The sequence below is a fragment of the Loxodonta africana genome, chromosome 18, assembly GCF_030014295.1.
Source record: "Loxodonta africana isolate mLoxAfr1 chromosome 18, mLoxAfr1.hap2, whole genome shotgun sequence".
In the NCBI taxonomy this organism is placed as follows: domain Eukaryota; kingdom Metazoa; phylum Chordata; class Mammalia; order Proboscidea; family Elephantidae; genus Loxodonta; species Loxodonta africana.
In genome coordinates, this window is record NC_087359.1 from 29,234,416 (window position 1) to 29,250,427 (window position 16,012).

The following is a 16,012-nucleotide window of genomic DNA, read 5'->3' on the forward strand; positions in this document are numbered from 1 at the left end:
TGGCATGTAGTAGGCACTCAATAAATAATTGTTAATTTTTTAACAGCATCCCTGTTATGGACTGAAATTGTGTTCCCCAAAATGATGTGTTGTAAATCCTAAACCCTATACATGTGGATATGGTCCCATCTGGGAACAGAGTTTTCTTTGTTATGTTAACGTGGCTATATCAGCGTAGGGCGTCTTAAGCCAAGCACTTTGGAGATATAAGAGGAGCCGCTTAGGCGCAGAAGGAAGCAGGAATGGGGGAAAGGTGGGTATCTCCAAGAAACACTGAGAAGAGAGAACTTTCCTCCAGACTGGCCAGAGAGCCTTCCCCTGGAGCCAGCGCCCTGAATTTGGACTTCTAACCCCGAAACTGTGAGAAAAATAAATTTCTGTTAATTAAAGCCACCCACTTATGGTATTTCTGTAATAGCGGCATTAAGAAACTAAAACAATCCCCTAAGCCAGATGGCTTGGTTGCTACAGGCCCTGGTGACGTTTGCAGTATCTGACGCCAAATGTCTTATCTGTCCCTGGGACAGGGATCTGTCCCTATGGCTTCGTCCCACTTTTTAAATGGTCTCTAGTTTTTTAGTCTCTGCTGGGGCAGTTCTACTCTGTCCTATAGGGTCGCTATGAGTCAGAATCAACTCGATGGCAATGGGTTTGATTTTTGGTTTTGGTTTTAATCTCTGCTGGAAACTCTGTGTTGGTTCCTTCATCTACCCACACTGCATTTGAGCCAAAATTGTGGCAAATAGTCACGACCCCATGATTTCTTAAAAAGACAGATCCCTGAGCTGGGTAGGGGTCTGGGGGCAGGTGTTGGCAGAGCAGTCCGGCTTTGGGGGCATATCCACTAATAATGTGTGTTCTGATGCCACCTGCTGGTAGGGAGACACAGCTGGCAAGAGACCAAGAACGTGCCAGGCAGGATCCTCAGGCTTTATAAGAATTAACTCCTTTAATCCTCCCAACAGGAGCCCTGGTGCTGCAGTGGTTAAGCGCTTGGCTGCTAACCAAAAGGTCAGTAGTTCGAACCCATGGCCTGCTTGTCCGGAAAACAATGTGGTAGTCTGCTTCCATAAAGATTACAGCCTTGGAAACCCTATGGGGCAGCTCTACTCTGTCCTTAGGGTTGCTATGAGTTGGAGAGGTTAAGTAACTTGCCTAAGGTGACCCAGCTAGTTACGGGTGAAGATAGGACTCAACCCCAGGCAGTCTCTCCCTGTGGAGGGGAGGGGGACTGCTGAGAGAATAATGGCGGGGTGGCCAAAGACAGACGCTAATCTGGGATGTTCAGAGGCTGGGGGAGGCGGGGGTATGGGCTGCCCACACTAAGACACGTTCTGCAGCCAGGCAGGCACCAGAAGGGTGGGGGCGTCCTTTGGGGCCCTGTGCGAGGGAAAGGGGAGTCTCACCGGCCCCCAGATGGTGACACAGTCCTCCAGGCTATCTCGGAAGTTGTTGGGCTCAAAGGGGTGCCAGTGGGTGAAGCTCACCAGGCTTCCGTCAGACCACTCAAAATTCATCTGCAGTTTCAAATCATTAAGGCCGATCCATAGTTCCTCCACCTCTAGGGGTGCATCAGGGGAGAAGGGACATCAGGGGTCAGCTTCCCTCAACAGCAGGACAGGGAGGGGCAGCCGCTGGCCTTCTGCCCTCCACCCAGGCATGTGCACGGGCAGCCCCTCACCCTGTTTGATCTGCTTGGTGATGAACTCCAGCTCGGCCATGCTGTGAATGCTGAGCAGGTCACCACCACCGCGCAGACACGCCTTCTTGGACTCCTGCCAGCTGCGCTTCTCGGCCTGCAGGCGGTAGCAGTGGCCCTGGAAGGGCTGCCAGCTCGGCTCGCACTCCACCTTCACATTGGCCCACACGTCTGCAGAGACCGGCGAGGCCGCTACTCAGGAACCCAGCTGCCCAGCCGGGCACCCACCCACTGGTGTCAACACAGAGCAGGACCCGAATTCACCTCCTTCCGAACCTATCCCAGATCAGCCTTCCTCACCAGGGCAAGCCTTGGAGACACTGAAAAAATAAACCCCTCCAGGGTTGCTGGAAGTAGCCCTGGTGCTGCAATGGTTAAGTGCTAGGCTGCTAACCGAAAAGTTGATGGTTCAAACCCACCCACTGGCTCCCTGAGACAAAGAGCTGGAGATGTGCTTCCCTAAAGATCACAGCCAACAAAACCCTACGGGGCAGTTCCACTCCATTACATGTGGCTGCTTGAGTTGGAATCAACTCAATGGCAACCAACAACAAGGCTGCTGGAGGCCCAGGAGGTGGTGGGAGAGTCTACCTGAGACAGGACGGACTCTCTGACTCAGACCGCCAGAATTCAGAATGAAATGGGTCAGGAGTCAGGGCAGGCCACTCCTGAGCCTGACATTGTCGGGGCTTGGTGAAGGCCTGTTTTCTCTTGTCAAGGCCCAAGTGAGGGGTTGTCTGCCTCAGCTGCTCTCAGACCCCTTTCCCTAGAGTCTCGTGAGCCTCAGTTTCTTCTCTATCAACAGGTTTCCTGCTGCAAGATTCAAGCTTGGCTCACGTCCACGTAGCTCAATAGACGGAACCACTATTATCTCAAACCCAGTGCCGTCAAGTCGATTCCAAATAACTTATTAATTGCAGCTCTGTGCAGCCCAGGCTGAAGGGAATGGGGAGCAAGGCCCTTGAGCTACTAATGGGGCTCAGTTAGGCCCATATTGAGCACAGGGGTGGGGATGAGGGAGTCACTGCTGAATGGCCGGGAGTGATGTCATCCCTCCACCACCTAGGATTTCTCCTCTTGCTCCCTCCCTGACCTTGCACCCCATGGCTGAGAAACTAATGGCCTGGCCCTTCCTTGCTCCCATTTCCATGTATTTCATGTTCACCTTGTAGCCAGAGCTCTAGGAAAAAGGGGTCTGAGGGCAAGGCCCTTACTTGGGCCTTGGCAAGAGAAGACAGGTCTTCACCAAGCCACCCACAGTGTAAGGCTTGGGCAGGACTCTGCTGGCCGGGCGGCAGAGCGTGTGCCCACTCGAAGCAGCGCACCAGACTGGGATTCTGGGATCCGCTCCATTCTGGGATCTTTCCAGGTATCACCCAGACCGTTTCCTGGAAACCTCGCAAAGCAGGTGGGGCTGACAGCCTGAGTGGGCTCACTCCTAGGCTCATGAGCTGTCAATCATCTCTAGTTAGCCAATGAGCTAAGACTCAAGGCTGCCCGCAGACAGAACCGCGAGATGCGTGGGTGTTCTGACCCCAGAGGGCCGCTTTGGGCGCTTGGAGGACCTGAGCTCAGGAAATGCGGGTGCTTCCGTGCACGAAGGCACTCGCCTTTTGAATGACAGGACTTGAGTGGTGAGATCTGGAAGGGAGAAGCCGCCCAAACACCCGCCTGGAGACCGTGCCTCATGCAGAAAGATGTGTGCTGGGGTGAGGGAGGAAATCACGGGCCACAGGCGTAAAGGGGTATCTGCAGGCCTGGGGGCACCCGGAGGAAGGCTCCCCACAGGGGCTGCACTGGGCAGATCCAGGGAACAGGGGACTTGGCGAGGGGCCAGTCCAGCTGGGGGCCACAGGGCAGGCTAGGCAAGGCCCTCCCTCCTTCAGAAAGCAGCTTCTGGAAAGATTTGGGATTGGTGCCAGCCCCAGGCCCCCTCCTGCTAGAGGTGAGGTGCTGCCGATGTGGGGTGCCGATATTTTAAGCCTTTGCTCCTGACCCCCTAGGGCATTGCGGAAGCAGCTGGCAGCCCTGAATTAACCTTTGGCAAGGCTTCAATGGTCAGCAGCATTAGTTTTGCTCTATGTTCTTTACTTGCTGTAGGTTTGTGGATTTTTTTTTCCGGCTTTGCAGTATTTCCCGTGTAAAACGCCCCTCTTCACCATCCCCATAGCCACCCAGACTACTGCAGTAGCCTCCAATCTATGGATTAACGCCCCCCACCTACTCAGAGGTCTCTCTCAGCGAGGCCAGGTCTCCAGCCTTGCTTACAGCCCTGCAGGGGGCTGCGTTTGTCCTTTTGCAGGTGAGGCCTCCACACCTCAGAGACTGCTCATCTTTGAGCTCCTTGCTCAAAGATGTGGTGAAACCCATGTGAAATTGTGCACTACAGATTAGTAAGTAAACAATTAAACCCATGCGTACTGTGTTTACTGGTTAATCCGCCCCTGCCCCAGAGCGATTTCTATGAATCACTAATGTGAGCAAGACACTCCCTGGCTTAAAAGCCTGCTAAGGCTCCCCACGGCTACCTGGCACCACCCAAATTTTCCAAACAGCCAGGACTCTTCATGGACTGGCCGCAACCTGCCTTTCTAAACGCATCTGTTCACCTTCCTCTCTAAGCCTGCGCATCTCAGACTGTAGGTGTACATGAATCACCTGAGGATCTTGTTTAATGCAGGTTCTGAGTCAGTCAGTCTGGGGTGGGCCTGAGGTTCTGCATTTCTAACAGGCTCCCACCGGGTGCTATGCTGCTGGTTGGCGGCCACGCTCTAAGCAGTAAAACGCTATAATCCAGCCAAACCGAACTATTCTCTGTCCCCTAAAGCTGCTGTGTGTTCCAATGTCCCTGCATCTTTGGACACCCAGTTCCTTCTACATGGAATGCCCTCCTCCTGCCTTTTTATGCCTTTTGAACTTAACTTGAAAAGCTCAAATTTCCATTAAAATTTTCCTGAAATCTCTCAGAAGCTTAATTTCTTCTCTAGGCCCATCTATCACTTATTCTATGCATTTCTAGAATAGCACCAAACTCAGCATATTCTCATTGCATGTTGAGATGTCTGTTACCTCCAGCAGACACACCTCGGCAAGGGTAGGTGAGGACTGCCAACCTTTAACACAGCTCTCAGCAAATGTTCTTGGGATGAATGAATAGCACATTCCACCTTGTTCAGACTTTAGCTGAACAGTTAAATAACAAAGGATCAGTCACCCTGTGCTGTGGAGGTAGCGAGAGAAGAGGCAGGGCCAGCAGTGGCTATGGCCCTGGTGAGCCCCACTCCCATTTGACCATCCTGGATGGGTAGGCTCACCTGGGGGTGGGCTCGCCTGCAGGGGAGGACTCACCTGGGAAATGGGCTCACCTGGGGGTATGGGCTCACCTGGAGGGGAGGGCTTACCTGGGGGTTGGGCTCACCTGGGGGTGTGGGCTCATCTGGAGGGATGGGCTCACCTGAAGGGGCAGACTCTCCTGGAGGGTGGGCTCAAGGGGGGGGTGGGCTTACCTGGGGGTATGGGCTTGCCTTGAGGAGCAGACTCACCTGGAGGGGTGGACTCACCTGGAGGGTAGGGTCACCTGGGGGTGTGGGCTCACCTGGAGGGACAGGCTGTCCTGGAGGGGTGGATTCTCCTGCAGGGGCAGGCTCACCTGGAGGGTGGGCTCACCTGGAGGGGTAGGCTCCACAGTGGCGTTAGGTTTCTTCTTGCACACATAGGGCAATGCAATGCTGCAGTCACGGTTCTGCCAGCCACCAGCGGACTCGGTACGAATCACCCCACAGTTCTCATCACTGGGATTGTCTGGCTGATCTGTGGGGAGGGCAAGGCACTAGCATCTCAGGAGAGAAAAGCTCACCCCTTGTCCCCTTGAGCCTTTCCCAGAACCCCCGCCTGCCTCCTTCCCTCGGTGGCCTGAGCCAGCCAGAGAGCTCGCTGCTCTGGCCCTCCCTTGCTGGGCACCACAGGGCCCTCCACCATTGTCTAACCTGCACCATCCTCCTGAACTCTCCACCCAGCAACCGGGCCAGTACCAGCCCTACCCCTGCCTCCCTGGCCAGGCTGCTGGTACATTGGTGCTCACTACACAAAGATGCCTGCTATGGGGCTGTGGGGGCCGAAATCTAGTGCAGCCACCAAGCCCTATACCCTGGGGCAGAGCTGTGTCTGCCTAGAAGACAGGATTCAGTTCCTAATTCACACAAAGGTACTGCACAGGCTAGCTGGGCCCAGGTCAGGAGGGGTCAGACATCTAAGCCCCCCAACACACACAAACACACAATCGCTGCTCCCCGTGGAGGTGTTTTCTGAGTCCCCAGGTGCCCTGAGCCCCGACCCCCGCGCCTCACCACTCTCCCAGTTGAGGTACTTGAGGGGCGAGTTGTCCGACCACTGCCAGCCACCACTGGTGTCCAGGTCATTGAGGCCAATCCAGAGTGTGGAGCTATAGCCCGTGAGGAGCCCTGAAAGCAAAGGGGCAATGAGAAGGGGCAGCCCTCCCTCAGCCCTCCCACCCTGCCCTGCCCCTACCATCAGCACCCCTATAAGCAGAAGGGGCTCAGGGTCCTCCAGAGGTGGGGACAGAGGTCTCAGTCGCCAGCTGCCCCGCCCTGCCCCCAGGATGAATCAGACCCCAGCCAATCAGCCTGCGGGCTCAGGGGGACTGCTCGCCCCCTCACCGTTGATGTAGGTCTGCTCGTGGATCTCCGTGATGCTAAGCAGGTCAGCCCCCTGCTGCTCACAGCTGGCCCAGGCTTCCCTCCATGACAGCGTGGACTGGAAATTAAACTGGTAGCAGCTGTCAGTCAGCTGGTCCTTGTCCCAGAAGGTCTCACAGTCATTACCTGCCACCAAGACAGCTGGACATGGATCCTTCCCCAGCTCTCCACTTCAGGGCCCACTCCGGGGTCCCTCAGGGAGTACAGAGACCCCGAACTGGCTGCTCCATGGCAGGAGGAGGGGCCAGTTCACATCCTAGTCTCAAAAGTTCTCCCGCCCATATTGACTCCCTCCCCAGTTCCTGGCCCCAGAGTCCCCTCAGCACAAGCCTCCCTCCATGAGCCCTCTGGCCCTGCCCACCCGCCCTGCTCTCACTCTTGATGGGGCAGAAGCCCCAGCGCTCCTCCTTGCCATAGTCCTGGGTGGTAGCACACCACAGGTGGCCGTCCTCACGACCTGTGCTGGTACAGCCGTGGAACCACTGGTTGTCGTACTTGAAGGGGATGGTACATGGCTTCCCATGGGAGTTTCCTTGGATGGTGTAGACCTCTGCAGGGGAGGGAAGCCAGGCCCTTGGCATCTGGATGCCAGAGGCTGCCCACCCTCACGCCCCTCAGGGAAAAATCCCTATAACCTAGGGAACAGGGGTCGGGCAGTGGTCAGGAAAGAATAGAAGGAGGCAACGGCAGACAGTGGGTGTAAGGCTCCCTCGGCCCTCAGGTCAGACCAGGAGCCCAGGAGAGGCCCCCTGCTCATCCCATAGGGCTGGGAAGGGGCTCCCCCAGTGCCTGGTGGCACCTTATGTCTGAAGTCCAGCTGGGTGAGGGAGTCTCCAAGTCACCCACAGAAGGGCTGAGCCAGATGGAATTCTCGCTCAGCCCCCGAGCCCAGGGACTCCCTCTCCATACCCAGAGTATCCCTCCCCTCAAAGTTCCGTCTTGTAACTCAGGATGGCTTCCAGGGAAAGGACCCCCAGGATGAAGGCTGCCCACCACAAGAGACCTCTCAACAGGTGACTCTGGCCCCCATTCACCACCTGCAAAATGGGGATAAGGACACCTGGGGGGTTTACCCTGGGGTCTCCCCTGGGGAGTAGTCCTGGAGGAAGGGAATTTTCATTTAATTTTGCTTTATACACTTTTGTACTGTTTGAAGTCTTTACAAACATGTATTAATTTTGCAGTTTTGAAAAATAACTTAAGTGATTTTAAGTTAATTTTCTTAATTATTTCACAATGCTTTCTATTAAAATTAAAGATGTGATTTCAAAGGGTCTGTGGAGGCGGGCTGTAAAGGCCCCATTTCCCCAGAGCCTGTCCTTTTGTGGCTCCAGTTCCCTCCACCCCTGGCCCCTGGTGGCACCACCCCTCCCCCACAAGCAGCCCCTCACCATAGTAGGGCCGAGCACACAGATCTTCATCGCTGCCATAGATGTGCCACTGGCCGCTGCGGGTCTGGTCACCACGCTCAGGGGTGCCAGCCTTGGTGGCATTGCTGGCGCGGCCCCCCAGGAGCAGGGACAGTTGGTCACCCAATGTGCTACAGTGCCAGCGAAGGTTCAGTGCCTCCCGGTCGCACTCGTACATGCCCAGGGAGGCTGTAGTATTGGTGCCTGGCCAGCCTGTGCCTAGGCACTGCATGGCACCCAGGTTGAAGAGCCGATTTCGGGAGACCCACTTCCAGCGCTGGGCAGGGAGACTGGCATTGCAGGCTGCGGTCACTCTGACCTGCCCACCCTGGGCCTCCAGGCAGCCCTGCAGTCCATGGTTGAAGATGAGGAAGACGTTGGGTTCTGGAAGGGAAGGCAGGACGGACGTGAGACCATCACAGGGGCTCTCTGGCTGGCCTCTGACAGCTGGTGCTGCCTTCTCTAGTGTTAGATTGCTCAGTTCTTGCCACTGACATTTGGGGTGGCGTCGGAGGCATTACTATTCCCCTGCACCCCAATAAGGTGAAGCCTGCATGGCCAGCCTCTATTCTAGCCTCATGCCCACCCAGAGGCAAGACTCAGCCCTGTGTCCCACCTCCAAAAGCAAACCCAACTCCATTTGACAAGCTGAGTACTATATACTTTTCTGAGTAGTATATACTTGTCAAATTCCATTTGACAAGCTGAGTACTATATACTTTTATATATAAAGTACTATATACTTTAAATGAGGAGCAGTGGAGGGGCTTACATCACATGCATCTCGACCTCAATCCCAATTTCTGGGTTCTTCCGCCACTGTTCTTCTCGGCTTGAGTCACTGTGTCTCACTCTCCCCTCTTGCCTCTCAGCTTCCCAAGCTCCATCCCTTTCTCCCTCTAGGATCATCTCAAACCATTCACTGCCCCCCCATATCCACCCATTCATGCCCCCCATAACCATTTCACTCATTTTTTTGGATGATCATCTTAGCTCTTTGGCAGGCTGGGTTAGGGTGGCAGGAATGGGGTGTGATTGCTAAAGGCCTGGGGTGACTTTCAGGGGTGATGGAATGTTCTAAAATTAGATTGTCACGATGATCGCACACTGAATATGCTCAAAATCACTCAGCTGTATACTTCATATGGGTGACTTTTATGATATGTGAACTATATCTCAGCCAAGCTATTAAAAAATATAAGAGATAAACTGAGACTTAGAGACATGGAGTGACCTGCTGGTGATTACACAGCCAGTAAGCAAACCCAGGTTTCTCTAACTCCTTTCAAAGTCTGTGCTTTTAACCCCCACGTTTCACCATCTCCCTTTTGTTTCCCGGCTGCCACTTAAGTCCATATACGCATCCAGCATATTCCAAAGGACTTCTATATCCATTAGCCACAGGTTCCTCAGGATAACTTTCAAGCCTTAAAAGCATGAATCAGATTGCTAGAGTTTAAATCTCAGCTGTGCCACTTAATGTGTAACAAGTTGCTTAACATCTCTCTATCTCAGTTCCCTCATCATAAGATTAAATGTTTGGAACAGGGTCTGCACATAAGAAGAGTGCTGTAAATGTTAAAGGTAAAGAAATTGACTTAGGGTAGTGGAGCAGTTTGAGCAGAGTCATAGAGTCATAAGGCTGGTAAGGGATACAGCTGAAACTTGACCCCACTCTCCTGAGTCCAAAACCCAAGCTCTTTCTGTTCCAACGTGCTGCCCTCACCATCTCTCTATAGCCCATTCTCCATGGGCACTTGGAATAAGCTTTTAAAGATGTAAATCATTTCTAGAAAAAAATTACTGGCAATTTTGCTTTTTAATAATATTGGAGTGTTGAAGGTCACCAAAAAAAGTGATGAATTCAATGATACTGGAATTAACATTTTTTCATGACAAAAAAATGCCATAAACAAAGTAAAAATTCAAATGACAAATATAAGCAACTTATTAGAAACAGGTAATTTCATCATATAAAAAGAACTTCTACCCCCAAGAAATAATAAATTGTAGAGAAAATACCAACAACTCAGTAGAAAAAAAGATACATGTAGGTGGTTTAAAAAATGAAATGCAATTCGTTCTTAAATGTTTGCGATGACAGTCAGCTTCAATCATAGTGAAAGCACATACAGATAAGTCTCTATCCTGCTTAAAATCCTTCAAAGATTCATTATCAAACTTTGAATAAAATTCAAACTCCTTACTATAGGATTCAAGGTTTTATATGATCTGGTCCTGCCTACCTGATCTTGTACTACTTCCCCTTGCTCAAGCCACACTGACATCTTTGCTCTTCTTTGAACAAACTTGGCTCTTTCCTGCCTCAGGGTCTTTGTACTGTTTCCTGTGCCTGGCATTTCATGTTTCAAAATAAATGTCATCGCTTTAGGGAGTCCCTACCTAACCTCCTAGCCTGAAATAACCACACAGTTACTCTCTATCAAATCACTTTATTTTTATTCTCTTCACAGCACTTATTATCTGATATTTTTTTCAACATCTGGATCATCTCTGAGTCTGTGTCTATGGACTATTTTTCCTCTTGATTATAGGTTGCTTTTTTCTGCAGCTTGCATGACTAGTAATTTTTATTGTATACTGAACATTGTGGATGATGTTATATGGAGCCTGGGTTTTTATTATTATTATTGTATACTAGACATTGTGGATGATATGTTACAGGGAATTTGGATTTTTTTTTTTTTTTTTTAAATCTTCCTATACAGAATGTCAACTTTTGTTCTAACAGACAGCCAAATTACTGGTGGATCATCTTGATCCTGTGGGAGGATTCGTTTTAGGTTCTCTTAGGTTGAGGTTGTTTTAGTTTTGCCCCTAGTCCTAGGGTGTGGTCCTTAGCCTTGGATTTAGTCATAAGGTGAGGCTCTTCTAGGGTTTCAGAGGAAGACTGGAAGCAATTACCAAGCCCCTCTAACTTAGTGGAACTTGAATTTCAAACTTTGTTTCCTCAGCACCAGGGAGCAACTGAAATCTCTCCTCTCAACTGCGGTTTCTTGCTGGGTTCCTTAGATTCTTACTCTGCACACATGAAGTCACCAAGGACTGGAGGAGAATTTGTAAGAGGATATCTCCTTGGCTCTTTCCCTTCTGGAATTTTCTCTCTCAATTTCTAACCCTTCTAGTAGCCTCAAACTCTGACTTCTGTTTCTTCAGACCAGTAGAACTGTCACTTTCTGTTTGAGCTTCTCAAAGTGGGCAGTGTTCTCTGGGAAAAAAGCCGGGTAAATACGGTGCTCACCTAGTTTGCTTTCCGTCTTTCAAGAACTGTTTCCTCCCCAGCAATTGCCTTTTTTTCCTCCTTTTTGGTGAAAATATACACAACCAAACATATTCCCATTCAATAATATTTCCATGTATGGTTCACTGACAATGGTTACATACTTCACATATGTCACCATTCTCCCTATCTCTGCCCATATTGTTTCACCACTGTTAGGACTCTCTGTCCCTTAAAGTTCTCGCCTGTGTTTTAGAGTTACTGTTTTCCATTTAATCTCATATAGATAATTCCTTAACAGAGCAAACTGCTCAAGGTAAACATTCTTTATTAAACGAGCTAGTTGTTTAAAGATGACTTCAGGGGATAGTTTCGGCTCAAGGCTTAAATGTTGTTTCCAGGTAGTAGCTTCAGGGGTTCCTCTAGTCTCAATGTATACAGTAAGAGTGGTTTCCAATAAGAATTTGAAGTTCTGTTCCACATTTTTTCCTCCTTTTGATCAAGATCCAACTATTCGGTCCTCAATCAAAACATTCAGTAATGGTAGCCAAGGCACCATTCATCTCTTCTGATCTCATGGCAAAGAAGGTAGTAGTCCCTGGAGCATCTGCCTGCTTTTGATTGATCTCCAGTGCCTTCAAACCACTGTATTTTGTATTTTATCCTGAGTCTCTAAGCATTCTTGGCCAGAGAGTTAGTTTGATTTAAGCTACTCTGCCATTTCTGAAACCAGAAGCTGTTATTTGACATGTTCTTGTTTATTTTCCATGTCTCTTCTCTAGTTCATAAGCTCCTTGAGGAATTTCTGTTTTGTCCACCACTATATCCCCGGTAGCTATAACTCTGCCTGACACACAGTAGTGCTTAATCAGTACTAAATGAACAAATGAATGAATCTCATGAATATATGACAATCACAACCAACCAGCCCATCTTTCTGCTCCTTGTCCCAGCTGCCAAGTTAAATTTTCTAAAACACGGTGCCCACAGCTTCTTTCACTAAGTGGTCAAAACACTACTGGTGGGAGAATGGGTGGGGTAAGAACGCTGGTCCCTCTACCCTCTGGCAGCGCTGGGATGGGGGTCCTTTCTGGGCAAGACATAGATGAGCTTCCTGAAGGACCATCAGGGCAATTGCCACAGCTAATCCTGCTTCCCCACCTGTCTTTGGGCCCCCTCCCCTCAGCCTGCTCCTTCCTTTCCAACCACTCTCTGGAATTTGACCCAGACTTCCCCAAATTTCTTTTAAAGATTTCATATTTGATTCTCAGAAACTCCACTCCTGAAAGACAATCAGAAGTAACAGAAAGGGGCCCTTGGCAGGAGCAGGGAAAGGGCCTGGGGCAGGAAAAGGAAGAAAATACTGCTTGCCTTTGTAGATGCTTTCTCAGAGATAGGACTGGACGATGCAGCTCAAAATTCCGTGGGAGTCTGCAACAGCCCAAGGGCAACATATCTTCCCCACCTCCCCAACCAGAAAACCCACACCCATACTAAAGCAATTAAAATCAGGCTATTAGCATAGGTAACGAATGGCAAATGAAGGGTCCTAAACAGGTCCGTGTTAATCGAGAGAGGCCAATCCCAGTATCAGGCCAAACACCCTTCACGTGCCAGAAGAGAAAACTGAGCCCCAAAGAGGGGAGGATTTTCTCCCCTGTCACATGATACATGGCTGCAAGGCCCCTTCTCCCTCCGATGTCCTAGGTTCTGGGTTCAAATCCACATTTCTTCCTGGAGCTCCTGCTACGTGCAGGGCATGTTCCAGAACCTGGGGCCACAAGGAAACACACAGCACCGTCCCTACCCTCACAGGATTTATAATCTACCTAGAGAAGAACAGTGGGTTTGGACGTGGCAGGAGGTGAGGGCAAACAAGCCCTTGGAATCCTAGGTGTCTGAGGGCGTAGGAGGGAGCGCTGTGCCCTCCAGGGACAGGGAGACTCCATCTGTACAGAGATCTGAAGGCACAGGAGGATCCGGAGGAGGCAGAGAATGAAGAGTGCAGGCCACAGAGCTGCCTTGGCAGTAAATGAGAAGAGGGTGAGGAATTTGAAGGCAGAGAAGGCCTGCAGGAGAGGTACAAAGCAAAGGAGAGGCTGAGGGGAATTCTCGTAGGTAGATCCCAGGGACTCTGCTGAGCTGAGGGGGGCGCTCTCAGGGGAGCAGTTTCCACCAAAGTCAAGGGGCAGGCCTTGGCCCTCATAGAAAGGAGGCTATTTCTTCAGGGCCCAATAAAGGGAGAAAGCAAACTGAGCTGGAAATGCTAAGGAAGGGGAGAGGGAAGGGAACAGGGAATTTTAAGAACTGGGCTGCATTCTTTGCATATGTGATCTCACCCAGGGCATGAGGCAGGGAGAGGGAGCGCGAGGTGCACAGCTCTGATGCCTCCATCCTGAAAAGACCTCCCCAAACTTACTCACCCCCCAAGCCCCTCTCCATATGCCCCTGGGGCATCAGGTGTCAGGGCAGAGAATGAAATTGCCCACCTCACAGGGTGCCCACCTCATTAGGATCTTGATAGTGTCCTCCTTTTGTATTGTCCTCACCAAGGACAAAGACAACCTCTTGTATTTTGCTGGTGTTCTTCTACCATGCCCAACACAGTGCTGTGCATCAAACTGTGACTCAATATGTACTCATTCACTGAATGAATAAATGAATGAAGCTGGGCAGGGAACTGTACATTGAGTACCAGCCGGGTATGGTTCACTCATTGCTTTAAGAAACATGTATCAAGAATCTCATGGATGGTGCTAAGGCATGGTGCTTAGCACCTGGGACACAGAGGTGAATAATATAGACATGATCCCTGTTCTCATCGCCCTGTGGTCTGGTAGTGCACTGGGCTCTACACTGAAGATGTGAAGATGAATAACACAATCCTTGACCTCACTTAGGTAGCTGCCCATAGTCTCTGATGTTTTCTTTCTCAGCAAACTTACCATTCCCTTCTTCTTATATGCCTTGCACCTCTGGCTATGTGGGTGGGCATATGGCTCACTTCTGGCCTGGAAGACAGGTAATTGCTCTTTCTGTTGAGATTGGTAAACTGGGACTGCCAATGGCCATGTTCCCTACCATGAAGAAAAGACCTTTTTGCTGTAGACGAGAAAGGGAATAGAAGCAGCAGAAATTAGCAGAATTGAGAAATGGGAGGAGAGGAATCCCGGTGGGATTCCAATCCCAGTCCCTGTCCCTGAGTTCCTACAGCTCTTCCCTCCATTCTGTGAATCATCCAGGATGCTTTGCAGCCACATGGGCTCCTACATTCCCTTTATGCATTGAGTTTCTGTCCCTTGTGACCAAAAGAATTCTGATAAACACACAGGCCCATGTCTTGGAACCCAAGGCTTTTTCACAGTCCTGACCACTGGCCCTTTCTCCTTACTCCCCTGGAGGCTGTCGCTCCAGGAATCCCTTTGACCCATCAGACTAATAATGAACTTCTTGGGCCTGTTGCAGCATCTGGGTGTTCTCAGATGAAGTGTCAGGAGGCTGCACCTCCAGCCCACACTCCTTATCACCATTCTGGCTACTCTACCTGGGCCTCTCTCGCCCCATGGAGATGACAATCATTTATGAAGTGCTATACCAGTTACTACAGGGCCATTAAACAAGTCAGACAATATGGCCTCTGTCCTCATGGCATTTACGCTGGGAAGAACTGATTAAGTAATTCATGAAAAAGTTGCAAGCAACACATCAACAAGTGTGCAAAGAGCCGGTTGGATCTACTGGAGACTGCACAGTTGGGGTAACGTGTTGAACAGAAATGGATTTTCCAGGTAACTTAAGGGCGATAGTAATCTTTCCTTCTTTTGATTGCCTCAAGCTATATTTCTTTACCCCCCATGTGTCTGTCAGTTTGTGGTACTGTGGGGGCTTGTATGTTGCTGTGATGCTGGAAGCTGTGCCACCGGTATTCAGATACCAGCAGGGTCACCCATGGAGGACAGGTTACAGCTGAGCTTCCAGACTAAGACAGACTAGGAAGAAGAACCCGGCAGTCTACTTCTGAAAAGCATTAGCCAGTGAAAACCTTATGAATAGCAGTGGAACATTGTCTGACACAGTGCTGGAAGATGAGCCCCCCAGGTTGGAAGGCACTCAAAAGATGACTGGGGAAGAGTTGCTTCCTCAAAGTAGAGTCGACCTTAATGACGTGGATGGAGTAAAGCTTTCGGGACCTTCATTTGCTGATGTGGCAAGACTCAAAATGAGAAGAAACAGCTGCAAACATCCATTAATAATCGGAACTTTGAATGTACGAAGTATGAATCTAGGAAAATGGGAAATCGTCAAAAATGAAATGGAACACATAAACATCGATATCCTAGGCAGTAGTGAGCTGAAATGGACTGATATTGGCCATTTTGAATCAGACAATCATATAGTCTACTATGTTGGGAATGACAACTCGAAGAGGAATGGTGTCGCATTCATCATCAAAAAGAACGTTTCGAGATGTATCCTGAAGTACAATGCTGTCAGTAATAGGATAATATCCATATGCCTACAAGGAAGACCAGTTAATACAACTATTATTCAAATTTATGCACCAACGACTAGGGCCAAAGATGAAGAAATAGAAGATTTTTATTAGCTGCTACAGTCTGAAATTGATCGAACATGCAGTCAAGATGCATTGATAATTACTGGCGATTGGAATGCAAAAGTTGGAAACAAAGAAGAAGGATCAGTGGTTGGAAAATACGGCCTTGGTGATAGAAACAATGCCAGAGATCAAATGATAGAATTTTGCAAGACCAACAACTTCTTCCTTGCAAATACCTTCTTTCACCAACATAAACGGCAACTTATACACATGGACCTTGCCAGATGGAACACACAGAAATCAAATTGACTACATCTGTGGAAAGAGACGATGGAAAAGCTCAATATCATCAGTCAGAACAAGGCTAGGGGCCGACTGTGGAACAGACCA

The 16,012-nt window shown here is 50.0% G+C and overlaps 1 protein-coding gene across 2 annotated transcripts in view; it reads right to left on the minus strand.

The window, feature by feature from the left end:
- Positions 1 to 16,012, minus strand: part of MRC2 (mannose receptor C type 2) — a 74,320-nt gene that overhangs the window by 21,046 nt on the left and 37,262 nt on the right. For both annotated transcript variants that reach the window (XM_010594547.3, XM_064270959.1), the window contains exons 2-8: positions 7,806 to 8,207; positions 6,791 to 6,964; positions 6,376 to 6,540; positions 6,046 to 6,159; positions 5,366 to 5,509; positions 1,682 to 1,870; positions 1,407 to 1,561 (exon numbers count right to left, since the gene is read on the minus strand). In XM_010594547.3, coding sequence (XP_010592849.2) covers positions 1,407 to 1,561; positions 1,682 to 1,870; positions 5,366 to 5,509; positions 6,046 to 6,159; positions 6,376 to 6,540; positions 6,791 to 6,964; positions 7,806 to 8,207 — 1,343 coding nt within the window. The remainder of the gene's footprint in view (positions 1 to 1,406; positions 1,562 to 1,681; positions 1,871 to 5,365; positions 5,510 to 6,045; positions 6,160 to 6,375; positions 6,541 to 6,790; positions 6,965 to 7,805; positions 8,208 to 16,012) is intronic.